The sequence below is a fragment of the Neolamprologus multifasciatus genome, chromosome 17 (assembly GCF_963576455.1).
Source record: "Neolamprologus multifasciatus chromosome 17, fNeoMul1.2, whole genome shotgun sequence".
NCBI lineage: Eukaryota > Metazoa > Chordata > Actinopteri > Cichliformes > Cichlidae > Neolamprologus > Neolamprologus multifasciatus.
This window is the reverse complement of record NC_140455.1, coordinates 25,312,455-25,327,944: the sequence shown is the minus strand read 5'-3', so window position 1 is coordinate 25,327,944 and position 15,490 is coordinate 25,312,455. Positions and strand designations below refer to the sequence as shown.

The following is a 15,490-nucleotide window of genomic DNA, read 5'->3' as shown; positions in this document are numbered from 1 at the left end:
GCAAACTTGACAGCTGGAAAGTGGATTAGAACCTAGGACCTTCTTGCTGTGAGTCAACAGTGATAACCACTGTTTTGCAACTTTAAACCAAAATCATTAACCAGTCTGCTTGATTACAACCTTACACACATAGCACACTCACAGAAACCAACTCGGAAAATGCAGATATATCTGTGTTAGATTACAGATGCAAAGCAGTTAAATGAATTTACCACATACTGGGAAAGTTGCATATATATGACTGCGAATGCAGAGTGCCCTCAGCATAGTCCCATTTGTTTTGCAAAGTTCAAGTAGGGTCATCAAGACTAGCTGCATAAGCTGATGAATGACCTCTCCTCAGTTCCAAAGAGACATCAAGGATATTTTGCAGAGTCTGACCTGCACAGGCTAATTGGTGACTGAATCAGAAACACCAACTGAATAATTAACCTCAGTTTGAGCTGGAATAACTTACCAGCAATATGCATTTTTATGTTTTTCATTAGCGAACAGTAAACTTTAATTTAACTAATACTTTAGTTATATCAGCAGAATTCAGCTGAGAGGGCGCAGTGATCTTTTTAGATGGGCCTTTCCATAAAGCTGACGGTGACTACACCAAAGAGCTTCCTTGTCAGTTCCAACTGCTACTTTTTCTTTGTTTAAATTCAAGTGTGATGGCTGAAGTGGAATTATTAAAGCTGTTGAGCAACAAAAATTATCCTTGCAAATATAAGTTAATACCTACAGTAAAACCTGAGGTATCAGCAAAAGCAATTTAAAGGTGGTTGCTAGGCAATGTGATGGGCGTCATATGATGTGGATATGAACTTTTTTAGGATATAAATGAGGTCTTAATGTCGTGACATTAAAATGTTTTTTTTATATGTGTTATATGTGCATAAATGGCATAAATAGGTGCCGCACATTATCAAGGTGGTTCTTAGACAACACAATGACATCATAAGATCTTATTATAGATCTCCTGATGGTGTTTTCCAGTATGACGCTGATTAAAGATGTATACCTTGGCGTGCAAACAACACTTTAAAAATGGATGTCATGCTACTTTGTTGGCAGAGCCCAGTGAGACCAGAGAGACCCCCACCACCACTACCACCACCAAAAAAAAAGACAAAAAACACACTGCATAAAACTTCCTGCCTTGTTTACTTGTTTACAAGCCACAAGCTAGCAGAAAGCCTACAATTATGTGAGCATGGGAGTTGTAAAGGTAGGTGTTGATTCACAGTGGGGCTGATAATTCTACTAAATCTTTTACACATCTTAGATGTTAGTGATTAAATTTGAGGCTAAAATCAACAAAAGCCTTTAAGACAATCTCTTTACTGGATAGATTGGTTGGTTTATCATCTGCTATCACAATAATGTCTGAGAACTTTAACTCCATTTGTCCTGAAGAACAACACGTTCTTACTGTTTTTAACCTTTTCACATTTCCAATGAGATCTGTCCCGAAAGGGCAGTTTACAAGTGTGTCTTTGGTGCTAACAGAGGCAGGCAGTCTTTTCTGTGATGGTCCTGTTTGTTTACTGTAATTATGCTGTCATCTCAAAATTACTCTGCACTGATGTTGAAATTACACATATCAACTTGCTCCGGACTGGTCAAAACAATCCACTATCCACCACCAAAATCAACACCCCCCCACTGCTTGCTCTTGCCCCTAGCTCAAGAGCACTTTAACTACAATAATTTGGAAAGGTGGGACTGTACAGTAAGTCATGGGGTTTCCACACAGGCACATCATCCACATGTCAGGCTGATATCCTTCTGAATGCTCTGGTGATGTTTTCAGAGTGACAGCAGTGTCATACTTGGCGCCTTTATTATGGACTTTGTGTGCGTCTGTGCATCCTCTCAGCCTCTGTAAGGGGAAAAGTATTATCTCCATGTTTCAGCATCAGAAAGCAGTTGGCTCGCTTTATCTACTCTGTGTGTTTGACTGTCTTCTTGTGGCCAGGGTAGCTATCAGCTCAATCAAGGAAGTGCTGAAGTGTGACAGATCCAGGGTAGGTAGATCTGAATGTGTGCAATGCATACTGTATTTCCACATATTCTTCTGTGTGTGGGTGGGTGTGAGTGTAAATGGTAAATGGACTGGTTCTTATATAGCGCTTTTCTACTCTGTCCGAGCACTCAAAGCGCTTTATACAGCTAATTCATTCACCCAATCACACCCATTCACACAAGCACTTCTAAGCTTAAGTGCGCAGTATCTAACATTCATACACATTCACACGCCGATGGATGCATCGGAGAGCAACATGGGGTTAGTATCTTGCCCAAGGATATTTGGCATGCAGACTGGAGCAACCTGGGATTGAACCACCGACCTTCCGGTTGGTGGCTGATCCGCTCTGCCACCTGAGCTACAGCCACCCCAGTGTGTGTGTATAAGAGAGAGTTCCCAGTATTGCAGACATTCGCATTAGGTAAGCAAAAGAAAAATTAGAGCCTGAGCTTTAGTAATGGGCCACACACACACACACACACACACACACACACACTTTACCCTGCAACTTTACTCTGTGTGTTGGATAAAGTCTATGTTATTAGTTTATTGAGATTGTGTTTTAAGAAACACTCGCCAGCCACTGTAATAGATATACCCGTTCAACTGTTTCACACAAATATCTAATCAGCCAATCCCATTGCAACGATTTAGAGCATTTAGGAATGTGCAAATGGTCAAGAACGGACCATCAGACCACCAGAATGGGGAAGAGGACTTTGAACATAGCATGTTCTTCCTGCCAAACTGGTCTCATTCATTTAGAAAGGGCAGATCTACTGGGATTTCCCCACACAAGCATCTCTGTGGTTTACAAAGAATAGTTTGAAAAAGAGAAAAAAGTAAGCAGGTCTCTGAGAAAACCCATCAGCTAAGAACAGAAAACTAAGGCTACACTTCACATGACCTCACCAAAATGCTTTGTTGAACATAACAACGAGTTCACTGGACTCAAACGTCCTCCACAGTCACCTACATCTCAAAACAACAGAGCTCCTCTGTGATGTGGTGGAAGATGACATTCACATCACGCATGCGCAGCAGACAAATCTGCAGAAACTTTGTGATGCAGTCATGTCAATATGGACCAACAATCGCTGAGGAATATTTCCAGCACTTTGTTGAATTCATGACAAGAAGAATTAAGGCAGTTCTGGTGATAGCAAGGTGTACCTAATAAAATGACCAGTGAGCGTATTTGTCAGCTTGGCACGTACAACTACAGCTAAAGATACCAACTCAGCCTTTGTGGGCGCAAACACAAGTTCTGTCATGTGTTCTCAATAACCAAGAAGCTCTCGTAGGCAAGTAGCAGTTATTAAAATTTACACACACACACACATGCGCGCACACAGCAAAGTAGGACACTGAGCCAGTGGGTTTAAAACTGATAACCCCATGATGCATGGATCTCTGTCCTTTTTACATCTCTCATCCCCTCTGTGTTCCACATCCCATCTGGCCATGTCTGTGATCAAGAGCTTGTGGAGATCTAACATGTCCAGCTGACAGTTTTGGAAAAGTAGCAAAGGAAAAAGAAATGAAAACGGTCTGAACATTAAGCCTGTGGATATCAGTCAGCATAGTCTTTGTGATCTCCTTCCCCATTTACAAAGTGATCACATGTGTTTTTCAGTGACTGGCTAGGGGTCTATGACAAAAGTATACACTTTGAGTCACTGCAGCAGAACTGGAGAGGTTTTTGTCTTGGGGGATGGCACACTGCAAAAAGAGACCGTGGCAGCAAATCACTTGATCTTGCACCATTATGCAATTGTTAAGTTGCCAGTTCGGCAGAAAATCTCACCATCAGGGTGAGATAAACTGCTTGTTTTCAGTAACTCTCACTGAGTACTCAGTTTATTAACTCTTCATGATGTCAATTATGCTCAGTTGGTTCTTGCCAGATTAAGACTTCTCTAGGAAGTCTATATCATAATTTATGCCTTAACCTTCCACGTTATTCAGTCGTTGGCTGCGTCATTCGGACGTATAGCAACATTTCTCAGGAGGTGCTTGTCAGTTCTCGTGGAATGATCTGGTGTATGATTAAAAGGAATTTATGGTTGCATCTTAACTTATGAAATAGACTTCCCTTAGAAGTCTAAATCAGGGGCCAAGAGTGTGCAAAGAAAACATTCTGCACACCAAAACATCAGAAATCAAAACTCAGACCAGGCAACATTTTTACTACCTTCTAGTGACCATTTTTTTAAGCCAACTGTAGCCTCAATTGCCTGTTTTTAGCTGACCGGACCAGGACCCGATCTGGTCTTCTGCTGCTGTTCTGCTTCAAGGTTCGATGTGTTCATGTGTTTTTTCCTTATTACTGTTGCCTTCATACCAGCTCAAAGCACTCCAACCTCTGCCATCAATAAGGCATTTTTGCCCAGAGAACTGTTGCTCACTGGATATTTTCTCCTTTTGGGACGAGTCTCTAAACTCTAGAGATGCTTGTTTGTTTCTGAGTTTCTGAGATACTCATATAAGCCTAGCATCAATAACCATGCATCCTTCAAAGTCACTTAAAGCACTTTTTTTGCACATTTTAAAGCTCAGTTTGGGCTTCAGCAGGTTGTCTTAACCATGTCTGTCTGCCTAAATTAATCGAGTTGCTGCCATTTGAATGCCTGATTAGAATTTAATTTGCAATAATGAACAGCAGAACACCTGATAAAGTAGCTGGTAAGTGTTTATTAGAACACAATCTGATCAAACTAATAACACAGAGTTTTCATGTCTTTATCAAACACACTGAGTAGACACTGATGGTGCAGGTCAGAAAAAGCAAAAGGTTGTCTGTGCTTACAGTTTCCCCCAAAGCTGCTTGGAGTCAGGTGTCGCAATTAAGGAGATGAGACTGGAGGTGTTGGAGAGGTGCCTTTACCAGCTAATAAAGGTGCCTAAAGTGTGGTTACTCACAAAATTTGCTCTTTTTGACAAAGAGTGGCCAGTGTGAGTCATATCTCAATAACATTCACAGGATTTTAGAAAAAACATTTCAGAGATGCACACAACAGCGTATTACAAAAGCATTTCTAAAGACCTACACGTTCCTTAATTCTCAAATCCTTCACAAAGAGAGCAAATTCACGAGTGCTATAGTACTACTCTGCCTAGAAGTAATTTTACTGCAAATATGTAACATACACAATAAAGTATAGTCCTGCAAGAAGTAAAAAAAAAAACAACCTTAAAATGTAGTAACAAAACTGCAATCTATGTTTCCAATTTAGAAAGAAAGAAAAAGCTGAATAAGAATACTGTCAGCACCACAGAGGAAACACCTGGTCTCAATAACAACAAACAAAAAAGTGAAGGTTAACTAAATTTTGAAGCATAAAGGCAAATCACACAAAACTACTATCACTGCTTTGAGGAAACATGGTGGAGGAAGCATCATGATTTTGGGCTGCTACTTCGGAGCCTGGACGCCTTGCAAATACTGAGAGAAAAACTGAATTTCAAACTGTACCAGGGGAGAATATCAGTGCAGAAAAAAGAAAAGAAAAGAAAAGAAAAGAAAAAGAGAAAGAGAAAGAGAAAGAGAAAAGAAAAAGAAAAAGAAAAAAGAAAAGAAAAGAAAAGAAAAGAAAAGAAAAGAAAAGAAAAGAAAAGAAAAGAAAAGAAAAGAAAAGAAAAGAAAAGAAAAGAAGATACAATAAGCCACTGACCTGCATTTTTCAAATAAAAATAACTAAATGAGATCTTGGATTCAGATTCCTGACCTAAGCTTAACTGAAATGCTTACTGTTTTCATAATTAGCTAAAGGAAACATCTAATGGATGTTGTTGCTTATTCCAGCCTGCACAATGCGATTAATCAGTCTGAAAAGAGATGAAAAGCACCAGTGTTTGGTTGTTTTAACCTCACAAGTCAAATGACGATTAGACCACATAATATGAGTAATCATTGCAGAAATCACGGTAATTCCAGAGGGTTCACTAACTTTTTGCTTGCTTGTGTGTACTGCTGAAATAGCCAGCGGGAGCATTAAATCAAATGAAATGAATTCTAGAGAATTAATTAAGCACTATAAAATTGAACTCTGGTGCTCCTTGATTATGTGCGCTTCAAGCCGAGAGGAGGCCCGCTGGGCGCCGCATGTGATCCCTCTACGCACATTAGTTAACATGCCAAAGATAGACCCATGATAATGGGTGGGGGTGGGTGAAGAAAACAAGGCAACAAGAGAAGATGCTGTGGTGAGTAAAGGCCATTCAGAGAGTCAGAAGGTCTACTTATCTCACGCCATGTCTTAATCTTCAACAAGAATGAAAATCTTGAAAAACACTGACATGATAGTTACTACACTACACTAAACAAGCAGATGAGTTCAATATTTTTTGTCAGTGTTATGTCACACATCATCTGCTCACTGAGAAACAACTGCCTTTAATTATCAAGGTGCGAAACGCTCGCGCTGCGCACGGGTGTCTGATACTATCTTCCCAGTGACCGAAAAAGCGAGGAATAAATTAATCCCAAGTCTCTAATGAACTTGATTTGCTGTTGCGTGTGAATCGCCGAGTGTTGATTTGAAGTTATTCAAGATCAGAGGCATATTATTATTAATCAATTCTGCTGCTGGTGTACACAGAAAGTGGAGTTTTGAAAGCTTTGTAATACAGGCAAAGCATCTATATGTGATATAATGATGCTGATACACATTTAATACACATTCCTTTCACACTTCAGTTGGCTCACAGGAGGTTCCTTCACTGAAATAAACCTAATGAAGCATTTTTTTAAATTTAATTTCATACAAATATCCATAAATGACTCTGTTTCTTAAGCAGTAGACGATGAACTTCAACTTCTGTCTGTCTGGGTTTGACTTTTTCATCTAGATCTCATTAGACCTTTATTATAGTGAACAAATGATTCGCTACAACGACAAAAACGAATCTGTCTAGATGGGGAGTTGTGGTGGGTTAAGGGCTGGATCGTTGTGTTTAGCAATGACTGCTTTTTGTGTTTCGGCAATCTTCATCATTATTTTTCCAATATAATCATCAGGTGATCAATGTTGTACCATCTGTGCCATTAGCATTAAAAAATAAACAGTGAAGTTGCATAGATTCAGGTACAGCAGCTGCTGAGACAGTGACACAAAAGGAGTTTATATAACTCCCAGCACGAAAAGAAAGTAATATAGGCCTATTCATCGGGGGACCTTTTTTCACAATGTATCATATAGTTTCCTGTGTTAGTGAAGATAGTGTGGCAGATGCAGGCTGTACAGGACCGGCTGTGGCTCAGGAGGCAGCGCAGATCATCTACTAATTAGAAGGTTGGTGGTCTGCATGCCAAAGTATCCTTAGGCAAGATAGTGATAGTGCTCCTGAGAGCGAATGTGTGTGTAAATGTACTTAGACTAAGAAAAAAGTGCTTGTATAAATCTGTGTGTGAATGGTTTAAAAATACATGTTCTAAAAAAGCCCTTTAGGTGCTTAAGTAGAACAGAAAAGCACTACATAAGAACCAGTCTATCTACAAGTAAACTGGAACATCACATTTTTTTTTTTTTTTAAAAATCATCCAGCTATCTTTTCAGGTCAAACAGGAAGAAATATGAATAACATACATTCACCAAATTAATTGTTTTAGCTTATGTCTAAAAACCACCTTAAAAACACGTGTGACAAATATGGAGCAGTTTGACAAAAATCTAACGGTTAAACAAGGAGCTGATGAGATGGGATCAACTAGCATTTCTGACAAATGGATCAATGTAGGCTCTCCTTACACACACATTAATTTCAAAGAGGCGCAAGCGTGAACTGTCAATATGTATTCAAGCTCATGCACACTGGTGCCTCAATGACAGAGAGACAAATTAAATAAAATCTAAATTTTAAAATCATATTAATTTAATGCGCCAGTGGAAAAAATCTGCTAAATAATGCAGTGACTGGCAAGCTATTGGTGCGCATTCTGACCACAGCCAACGCACGACCCAGCTGCATGCAACGGTTGTTCAGCACATGTAGACGCTGGTGAAAGGTGAAAGTTAACATGAATCAACAACTGAATTATTAAAAAGAGTGTAGCTGGTGCAGCAGCAGACCACAATCTCTCAATCGCACCCCATTATGTCAGCGTGGAGGTTCACAGATGACACAGCAGATACCTGTCTTCCAAAGCTGTTTCTTCAAATACAAAAGTTTGAAGTTTTTATACCTGCGGTGCAAAACGTGCCCCCACATGCTAGACTTCCAGCAGGTTTTGTGACTAAAGAAAATATTCTAAAATAAGACCAAAATAAGACACTGATAATGGAAATTAAATCACATTTGGAACAGAAACACAGCAAACACAGTCAAACTTTCCAACCCTGGTTTAAAAGGACCGTCTGAGCTTTTGCTACCAGAATATGATGCTTATAAGCACAAACATAATGGAAAATTTAGATAATCTAAACTACTAGAAACAGGAACAGAGAGAGGAAGGTAGATGAAACGAAACAGAGAGACAAACAGAAACAGAGAGAGATGTTTACCATTGTGTGTGTGTGTGGGTGCAGGTGTTTAAGCTACTTGTGGGTGGATGCTCTGATGTTCAATAATGCATCAGGTGCTTCTACAACGCATTCATTAGTGTGTGTGTGTGTGTGTTAGTCTTTTTGTCTGTGTTTGTGTGTGTGTTCACCTGTGGGCGGATGACTCTCTCGATGCTCTTCAGGGCTGTGTCAGGGGAGGGGGGCGAGCAGTCCGGTGTGGGTCCTGTTGAGCAGTTGCCATGGTTACCATGCTCCCCCTCACTCACCGTTACATGGGACAAGTGACCTTAGAGGGAGAGAGAAAGAGTGAGAGACAAGTAAAAAGAAGAGGGGAAGACTTGCCCTTTTTACCCCCTTCATCATCCACAGGAGGGCGGAGTCTAAAGCCAGATTACCATTTCTGCAATACTTGCAAGCAGATGTGTTTGGATTTAAACTCTGCATGTAAACACGGTCACAGTTAAAGTCAAGGAACAAAATAACACAGAATAAATGTAGTATTATGGGACAGACATTTAACAACAGCCAGTCAAAATACTGCAATATACACCGATCAGGCATAGCATTGTGTGCACCTGCCTAATATTGTTGGGTCACCTTTAACTGACAAAACCATGTTTACCCATTGAGGCATGGACTCCACTAGACCACTGAAGGTGTGCTGTGGTATCTGGCACAAAGAAGTTAGCAACAAATCCTTTAAGTCATGTAAGTTGTGTGTGGATTGGAATTGTTTGTCCAGCTCACTGCACAGATGCTTGATCGGAGTATCACACCGACTTGCCTTTTTGCCACAGTGGATCATGGGTCCAGGTATTGCCCAGGTAAGCAATGCACCCGGCCTTCCACGTGATGTAAAAGAAAACGTGGCTCATCAGACTAGGCTACCTTTTCCCATCCAACTCTGATGCTCATGTGCCCATTGTTGGCGAAAATGATCTACATGGGCACCCTGATTAGTCTATGCCTATGCAGCCACATACCAACAAACAGCAAAGCACTGCTTTTTCTATCAGCTTTCTATCAGAAACAGCATTAAATTTTTAGGCAATTTGACCTAAGATAGCTCATCTGTTGGATCTGACCACATACGCCAACCCTAACGCCGCACATGCATCAGTGAACCTTGGCTGCCCTTGACCCTGTCGCTGGTTCTCCTCTGTTCCCTCCTCTGACCACTTTTGATGGATAATGACCTCTGCAGACCGGAAACACATCACAAGTTCTGACCCAGTCGTCTAGCTATCACAATTTGGCCCTGGTCAGACTGTCCCAAATCCTTAATCTTGCCCATTTTTCCGGTTCCTAACACATCAACTTGGAGGACAAAATGTTCATTTGTTCCCTAATATATCCCGCCCACCGACAGGTGCCACGATGAAGAGATAATCAGTGTCATTCACTTCACTTGTAAGTGGTCATAATGTTATGGGTGATGGATGTAAATGCTCTTAACAAAGCAAACTAGATTATCGCATCTCCCCAGTGCTCGGTTTTCAGTCTTTAGAAAAAACAGGTGAGAGCTTAGCCAGTCTTTTCAGACTATATCAGTTGCCAGCATGAAGCAGTATAGACAGCAAAATAGTTTATGTAGGAAACAAAACATAGGTGGTGTAATAGCATGTTAGCATTTTCTAGTTCCCGCTAAACACATGAGAATTCAGCAAAATGGCTAATGTGTCATATTATCAGGGCTCTAGAGTGTGACCAATTTGGTCACAAATGCGACCAAATTTTTCAGTGGTGCGACTAAAAAAAAAATATTTGGTTGCACCTGTGCGACCAACTGTTCGGGTAGCAAAAAAAAAAAAAAAAAAAAATCTGCAACCTTCCCTGTGGTCAACAACAGACACACATTATGCCCCTATCGTGGACTAAACCAATCAGAGATAGTAAGGGGCGGGACCTCTCTGATTGGCCGTGGTCCAGTTGAAAGTGCAGGTGGAAGTGGGAGGTGAGTAGCTTGAATAAAGCGATATCAATTCATTAAATCCTGAATTGACTTTTAAATATAACTGTGTTTTGCCAGAAACGCCAGATTCTCAGATTAAAGCTCACGAAACCATTTTAACAACCACCAAACAGCAAATGAGAGCAGGTACACGGATTCCACACAAAGACGCAAACACAGAACGGACCCGACGCATCAGAATCAACTTTGCCTTCTCGGCTTTCTCACCCGACGGCCCATAGACGGACACGCTGTCGGAGCTTAGCGATTCTGATGCGTCCGGTCTGCGCTGTGATTACGTCTTTTTGCGCTGATTCTGAGCTGCAGGTTTTGTCTTTCTCCAACCAAAGTTCGCAGAGCCAGCAGCAAAAGAAGCAGCAAACTGCGCTTCACATTTGATCAATGTCGTCATGAATTTTGCTGTTTTGCTTCCACGACTATTAAAATCACACTTCATGCACAGTTAGCTCTCTCTCTATCTCTCTCTGTACTTCAAGAACAGTTTCCCCGTCTCCAATCTCTGTTTTCTGTATTATTCATTCGCTTATTACCCACCAGTCTACCGTTGTTTACAGCGCTGTCGGCTGCTGTCTTTTTCTTTTCTTTTTCTTTTTTTCACTTAAATGACCTCGGACAAGAAAGCCTATTTTTTCTGTTGTTCAATACTGAAGAAATTTATTTTATTTATTTTAAATATATTTTATTTATTTATTTATTTATCTGCTATAAAAAGCCAGACCAGGAAAATCTCCTTCATGTTTTTCTGTGTTTTATTCTCAGTTACTTTCACACAAAGGCATCTGCTGTGATGTTCACAATTCTGATGAAGTCAGTACTGATAAATGATCAGAATTATAATATTTCTGACTGTCTGAGACGAAGTTGAATCGAATCGGACTTTGAAAACCGGAATCGAATGGATTATAGAAATCAGTGATGATACCCAGCCCCAGTGAGCAGCCTAGACACGACAGAAGTGGATGTAGCTGTAATAGGAAAAGAACTATTGATAACTTTTCTGTTAAGTTAAGGCCTGATCCTTCTGAAATTCATAGCCAGTGCTCTGACACGGTGTCATCAATCTTTGAATGCTGAAAAAGCACAGTGTATCCAGAAAAACACATTATATTATATAAATTATTATAAAATTTGTGTGCGCCTAACTTTTGTGCCGGTACGCCTAACTTTTTAGTTAGTTAGTCTAGAGCTCTGTATTATGTACAGTACTTCCGCCTAATAGTGACCTGGTAGTCACAGTTGTTTTATCACTGAAGAGAACCAAAGAGAGGTGAGTGCCATTTTGTAATTTTACAAGCTTCAGCAACAACCACAGCAGGAAAACGTGACTGCTGTCCAGAGCAGTTTGATGTCTATCTCAGTTTTCTATACACACACACTCAGTGTGTGCAGTTGATTACAGAGTATCTGAGCTAATTTCCCCAGTGCATGATCCTTTAGCAGAGAAGAGGGGAGGAAAAAGGAAAAGAAAAAGACAAGAAAGGAAGGAAGAAGAGAGAAGTGCTGAAGTCGACTGAATTAACTTTCAGTGGGAGAAAGCATTTGTCTTAATCAACTGGAAGAGACACAATACCCAGACTAACACAGCTTTCTCGCAATATTGTCATCAGACACACACACACACACACACTCGCTAGATGTTTTCTGTCAGTTACCACCTGCCTACACGGCCAGAATATCATCCAATTAAGGTGTGAGACCCAGTCGGGACTATTACCTCACAAGTGTGCATACATGTACACACTGACACAACAGCACTAAGAACAGAATTATATATTTCATCTGATTTCCAGGGATTGTTTCTTAACTAAAGCGACAACACGTGACCACGTGCCTACTATGTGTATGTACGACCCCCCACCACCCCCTTGTGCCACCAATAGAGCTCTAGCATGTTCTAAAATGAGCCAGCAGCTCTGTGGGGGTGTCCTGTGGCATCTGGCATTGGACCTCTGGTAGTGTTTCAGGCTTGTTCCTGTGCATCCTGGATTGGATGAATTAATTAGTTCTGCGGATTGATTATTTTTGCTCCTATGTAGGGAGAGTGCTGCCATCTGCTTGGGCTGCAACAATGTTAAGGTGGGTAACTTTGATATGAATGCCCAGACGCATGGTGTCCCAGCAGAACACTGCATTCTTACAAGATAATTGCATAACTTTTAATTATGTGGCAGGTCCAAATATGATCGACCACTTAGCTCATTTCAAATGGAAACTGAAATAAAAGCAGTGCTCCCTGTTGTTGTTTCAACTTGGATGTCGTTGATGGTGTGATTTTTCACAACTCCCACAAATCATCTTCACCTATTCAAAAAGAACAAATGTATAAAAAAGGGAGAAATGTGGGGCTGCTGCTGATGTTTTGCATAATGACACATACAGCGTCCTGTAATTTAATGAGCGACAAACGCCTTTACTTTACATTTACCAGGATGTCAGCCTGCAGAGGAGGAATTCTAATGTTCATGTGGGGGAAAAAAAGCAAGAAGAGGTACCAAACTGAAAAGGATAAAAATAAAGTTGTATTCAGATTTTCTTTTTACTGTAATTGAAAGTAAACTCTACATTTTTTGTTACTTATTATGACAGAATTTCTTAATAATTAAAAAGAACATGGTAACTTTTGAGAAAGCCATAAGAAAAAAAGGATAGCAGCAGATGCATTAGATCCCTGAAGACATTCCTGGTGGAACAATATTCAGTCTAAAAGGTTGAAATCAGCCCAAAAATAAAGTGAGCCAAATAGAGAAGAAATAAAATACAGCAGATATGGTGTCTGGTGTATCAAATGAAGCTTCTGCCCTGGATTATAAGTTTGAGATGAAGCCATTTACAGTCATTCAGTGTAGCTGGTCTTAGCTGACAAACACTGTTGCCATCTGTTTTTAACATTTAACAACCACACAGAAAGAATATATCATTTCTTATATATTCTGAGAAACTCTTGGGATCCTTTTTCAGTACACTTTAGGTCATTATCCATTTGGCTAAATCTGACATTTCATCCAGCTACCGGTACTTCTATCAGCAGTCAGATCATCAGTAAATACTAGTAAGCCAGTTCCACTGACAGTAATACGAGCTCACGCTTTAACATAAGATCCACCGCACTGAATTATATCCACGCTGTGGGTTGTGCCACTTCTAAAGCTTTGGCATCTCTCTGATTGAAAATGATGGCCTCTCACTCTTATCAACATCCCTCTGGGCCTTGTATCCAGTAAAAAGCTACAAAAAGCAAATACACTTGGACCCAACTTCAGATCTTCAATCAGTTCAGTCTGTCGTACAATTATAGAGCAGGCCTCACCTTGCCACACAACTGCTTATCAGTCAGTCGTCCAATTTATTTTAACCTCCTAAATATGAAGCACTGTTTTTTGTTTGGTTTAAAATCTACTGTGATGGTGTACAGAGGCAAATTTGCCCCCCCCCCCCCCCCCCCCCCCCAAAAAAAAAAAAACTTATGGAAATAATTGCATATTCTTTATTGACATTTAATAACTTAAGATTTTTCAAAAATCTACCAAACAGCATTTTAACAAGAACCCAGAAAAACAGCAAGTAGGACCACAGTAACACAAAAGAATGAGGCTCATTAGAGAAGAAATCATAAACACTGAGAAAATGCTAGAAGGAACAATAATCGAGCAACAGAGAGAAACACAATTTGCAAAGATGTAAACCTCATAAGAGACCATTTCCAGACGCAGCTAAAACTCCCTGAAGTCCTTAAATACTAAATAAATAAATAAAAGAACTGTATTTCTTTTCATGGAAGATTTTCTGTATACGCCAGCAACCTGAAGTTACCAGTTTTGCAGCTCTATTGTGAAGCAGCTTTAAAACCAAAAATGTCTGATTCTGGTTTAGAAATTGCTACCATCTTCCATCCTATTTTGATTTTGATTTTTCAACAGTCTGGCTGCAGACGTGAAGCCACACAATCACGCAGGCACATCTGTCCTGCAGGGGGAAAGTGACACAGCTTCACAGCATGCTCTCACATCTATCAAACATGTTTGCAAACACACACGAGCATGCGCATGCACACATACACACGCGCATGCACCATAAAAGAACTGCCTGGAGCTGAATCAATGTTTAAATGTGGGCGTAAATAGATAAAATAAAGAGTGAAAAAACTGGGAGAGAGAGAAAAAAGGAAGGAGGGTTATATATAGATAGGGATTGAGGTTTTGTCCTATTGAATACGCCTGTCAACACTGTTTTTGATGATGGATGTAAGATGTGTGTGTGAATGTGTCTGTTTCTGACTCTGCTGCCTTTACGCCTGCCTTGGGCTCACTCCTGGGAAACACTCTTAGCTGTCCTTGCCAAAGAGAATACATGTTTGTATGTTAGTGTGCATATAAAAGTGCATATGTGTATGGGTGTCGAAATGTAATCTCTGATGGATGTTGTACCTGTTCACATCCTTGATACTGGGAAGCGCCGAAATGTTTCATTGTACAGTTTCTGTGTCTTATAATAGAGCCTGGATATATTCAAATATAACTCTGTGTTGATCCAAGACCAGCTGCCCTGCTCTTTACAACACCCTGTAGAGGACCTGTGTGTCTAAGTGAATGCTCTGTGTGCGCAAGCGTTCAATCAGCTGTCCACTTCCTGGTCATCTAACAAGACAAAAACTGTCAATTTTAGACACGTTCTTTGGGCTGTCAGTTCTGCCTCTCTGCCACTCTGGGGGTATTTCATATGTATAGTGTATGTGTGTGCATGCAACCTTGCAAGTCAGTGTCAACTTACAGCTGAGCTTCTGTGTTTTTTTTAACACTACAGTTGGAATTGAAAAAAGAGGAAGTTTGAAAGTTTTATTTACCCGTGCACTACAGCAAAGATGCTTTAGCCAATACCTATGGTTTGGGGTTTCAGATTAGGATAATTTTAAATCCACACAGGGAATTGAGAGTAATAATCTTTAAGATCCTCATTAAATCTAGGCCAATTCAGTAGTATTTTTGGTCTGTATCTTTAGTC

The 15,490-nt window shown here is 40.2% G+C and overlaps 1 protein-coding gene across 10 annotated transcripts in view; it reads right to left on the bottom strand.

The window, feature by feature from the left end:
• anks1b (ankyrin repeat and sterile alpha motif domain containing 1B) overlaps window positions 1-15,490 on the bottom strand; it is a 290,075-nt gene that overhangs the window by 107,100 nt on the left and 167,485 nt on the right. For all 10 annotated transcript variants that reach the window (XM_085138763.1, XM_085138764.1, XM_085138765.1 and 7 more), the window contains one exon: window positions 8,670-8,806. In XM_085138763.1, the coding sequence (XP_084994889.1) occupies window positions 8,670-8,806 (137 nt within the window). The remainder of the gene's footprint in view (window positions 1-8,669; window positions 8,807-15,490) is intronic.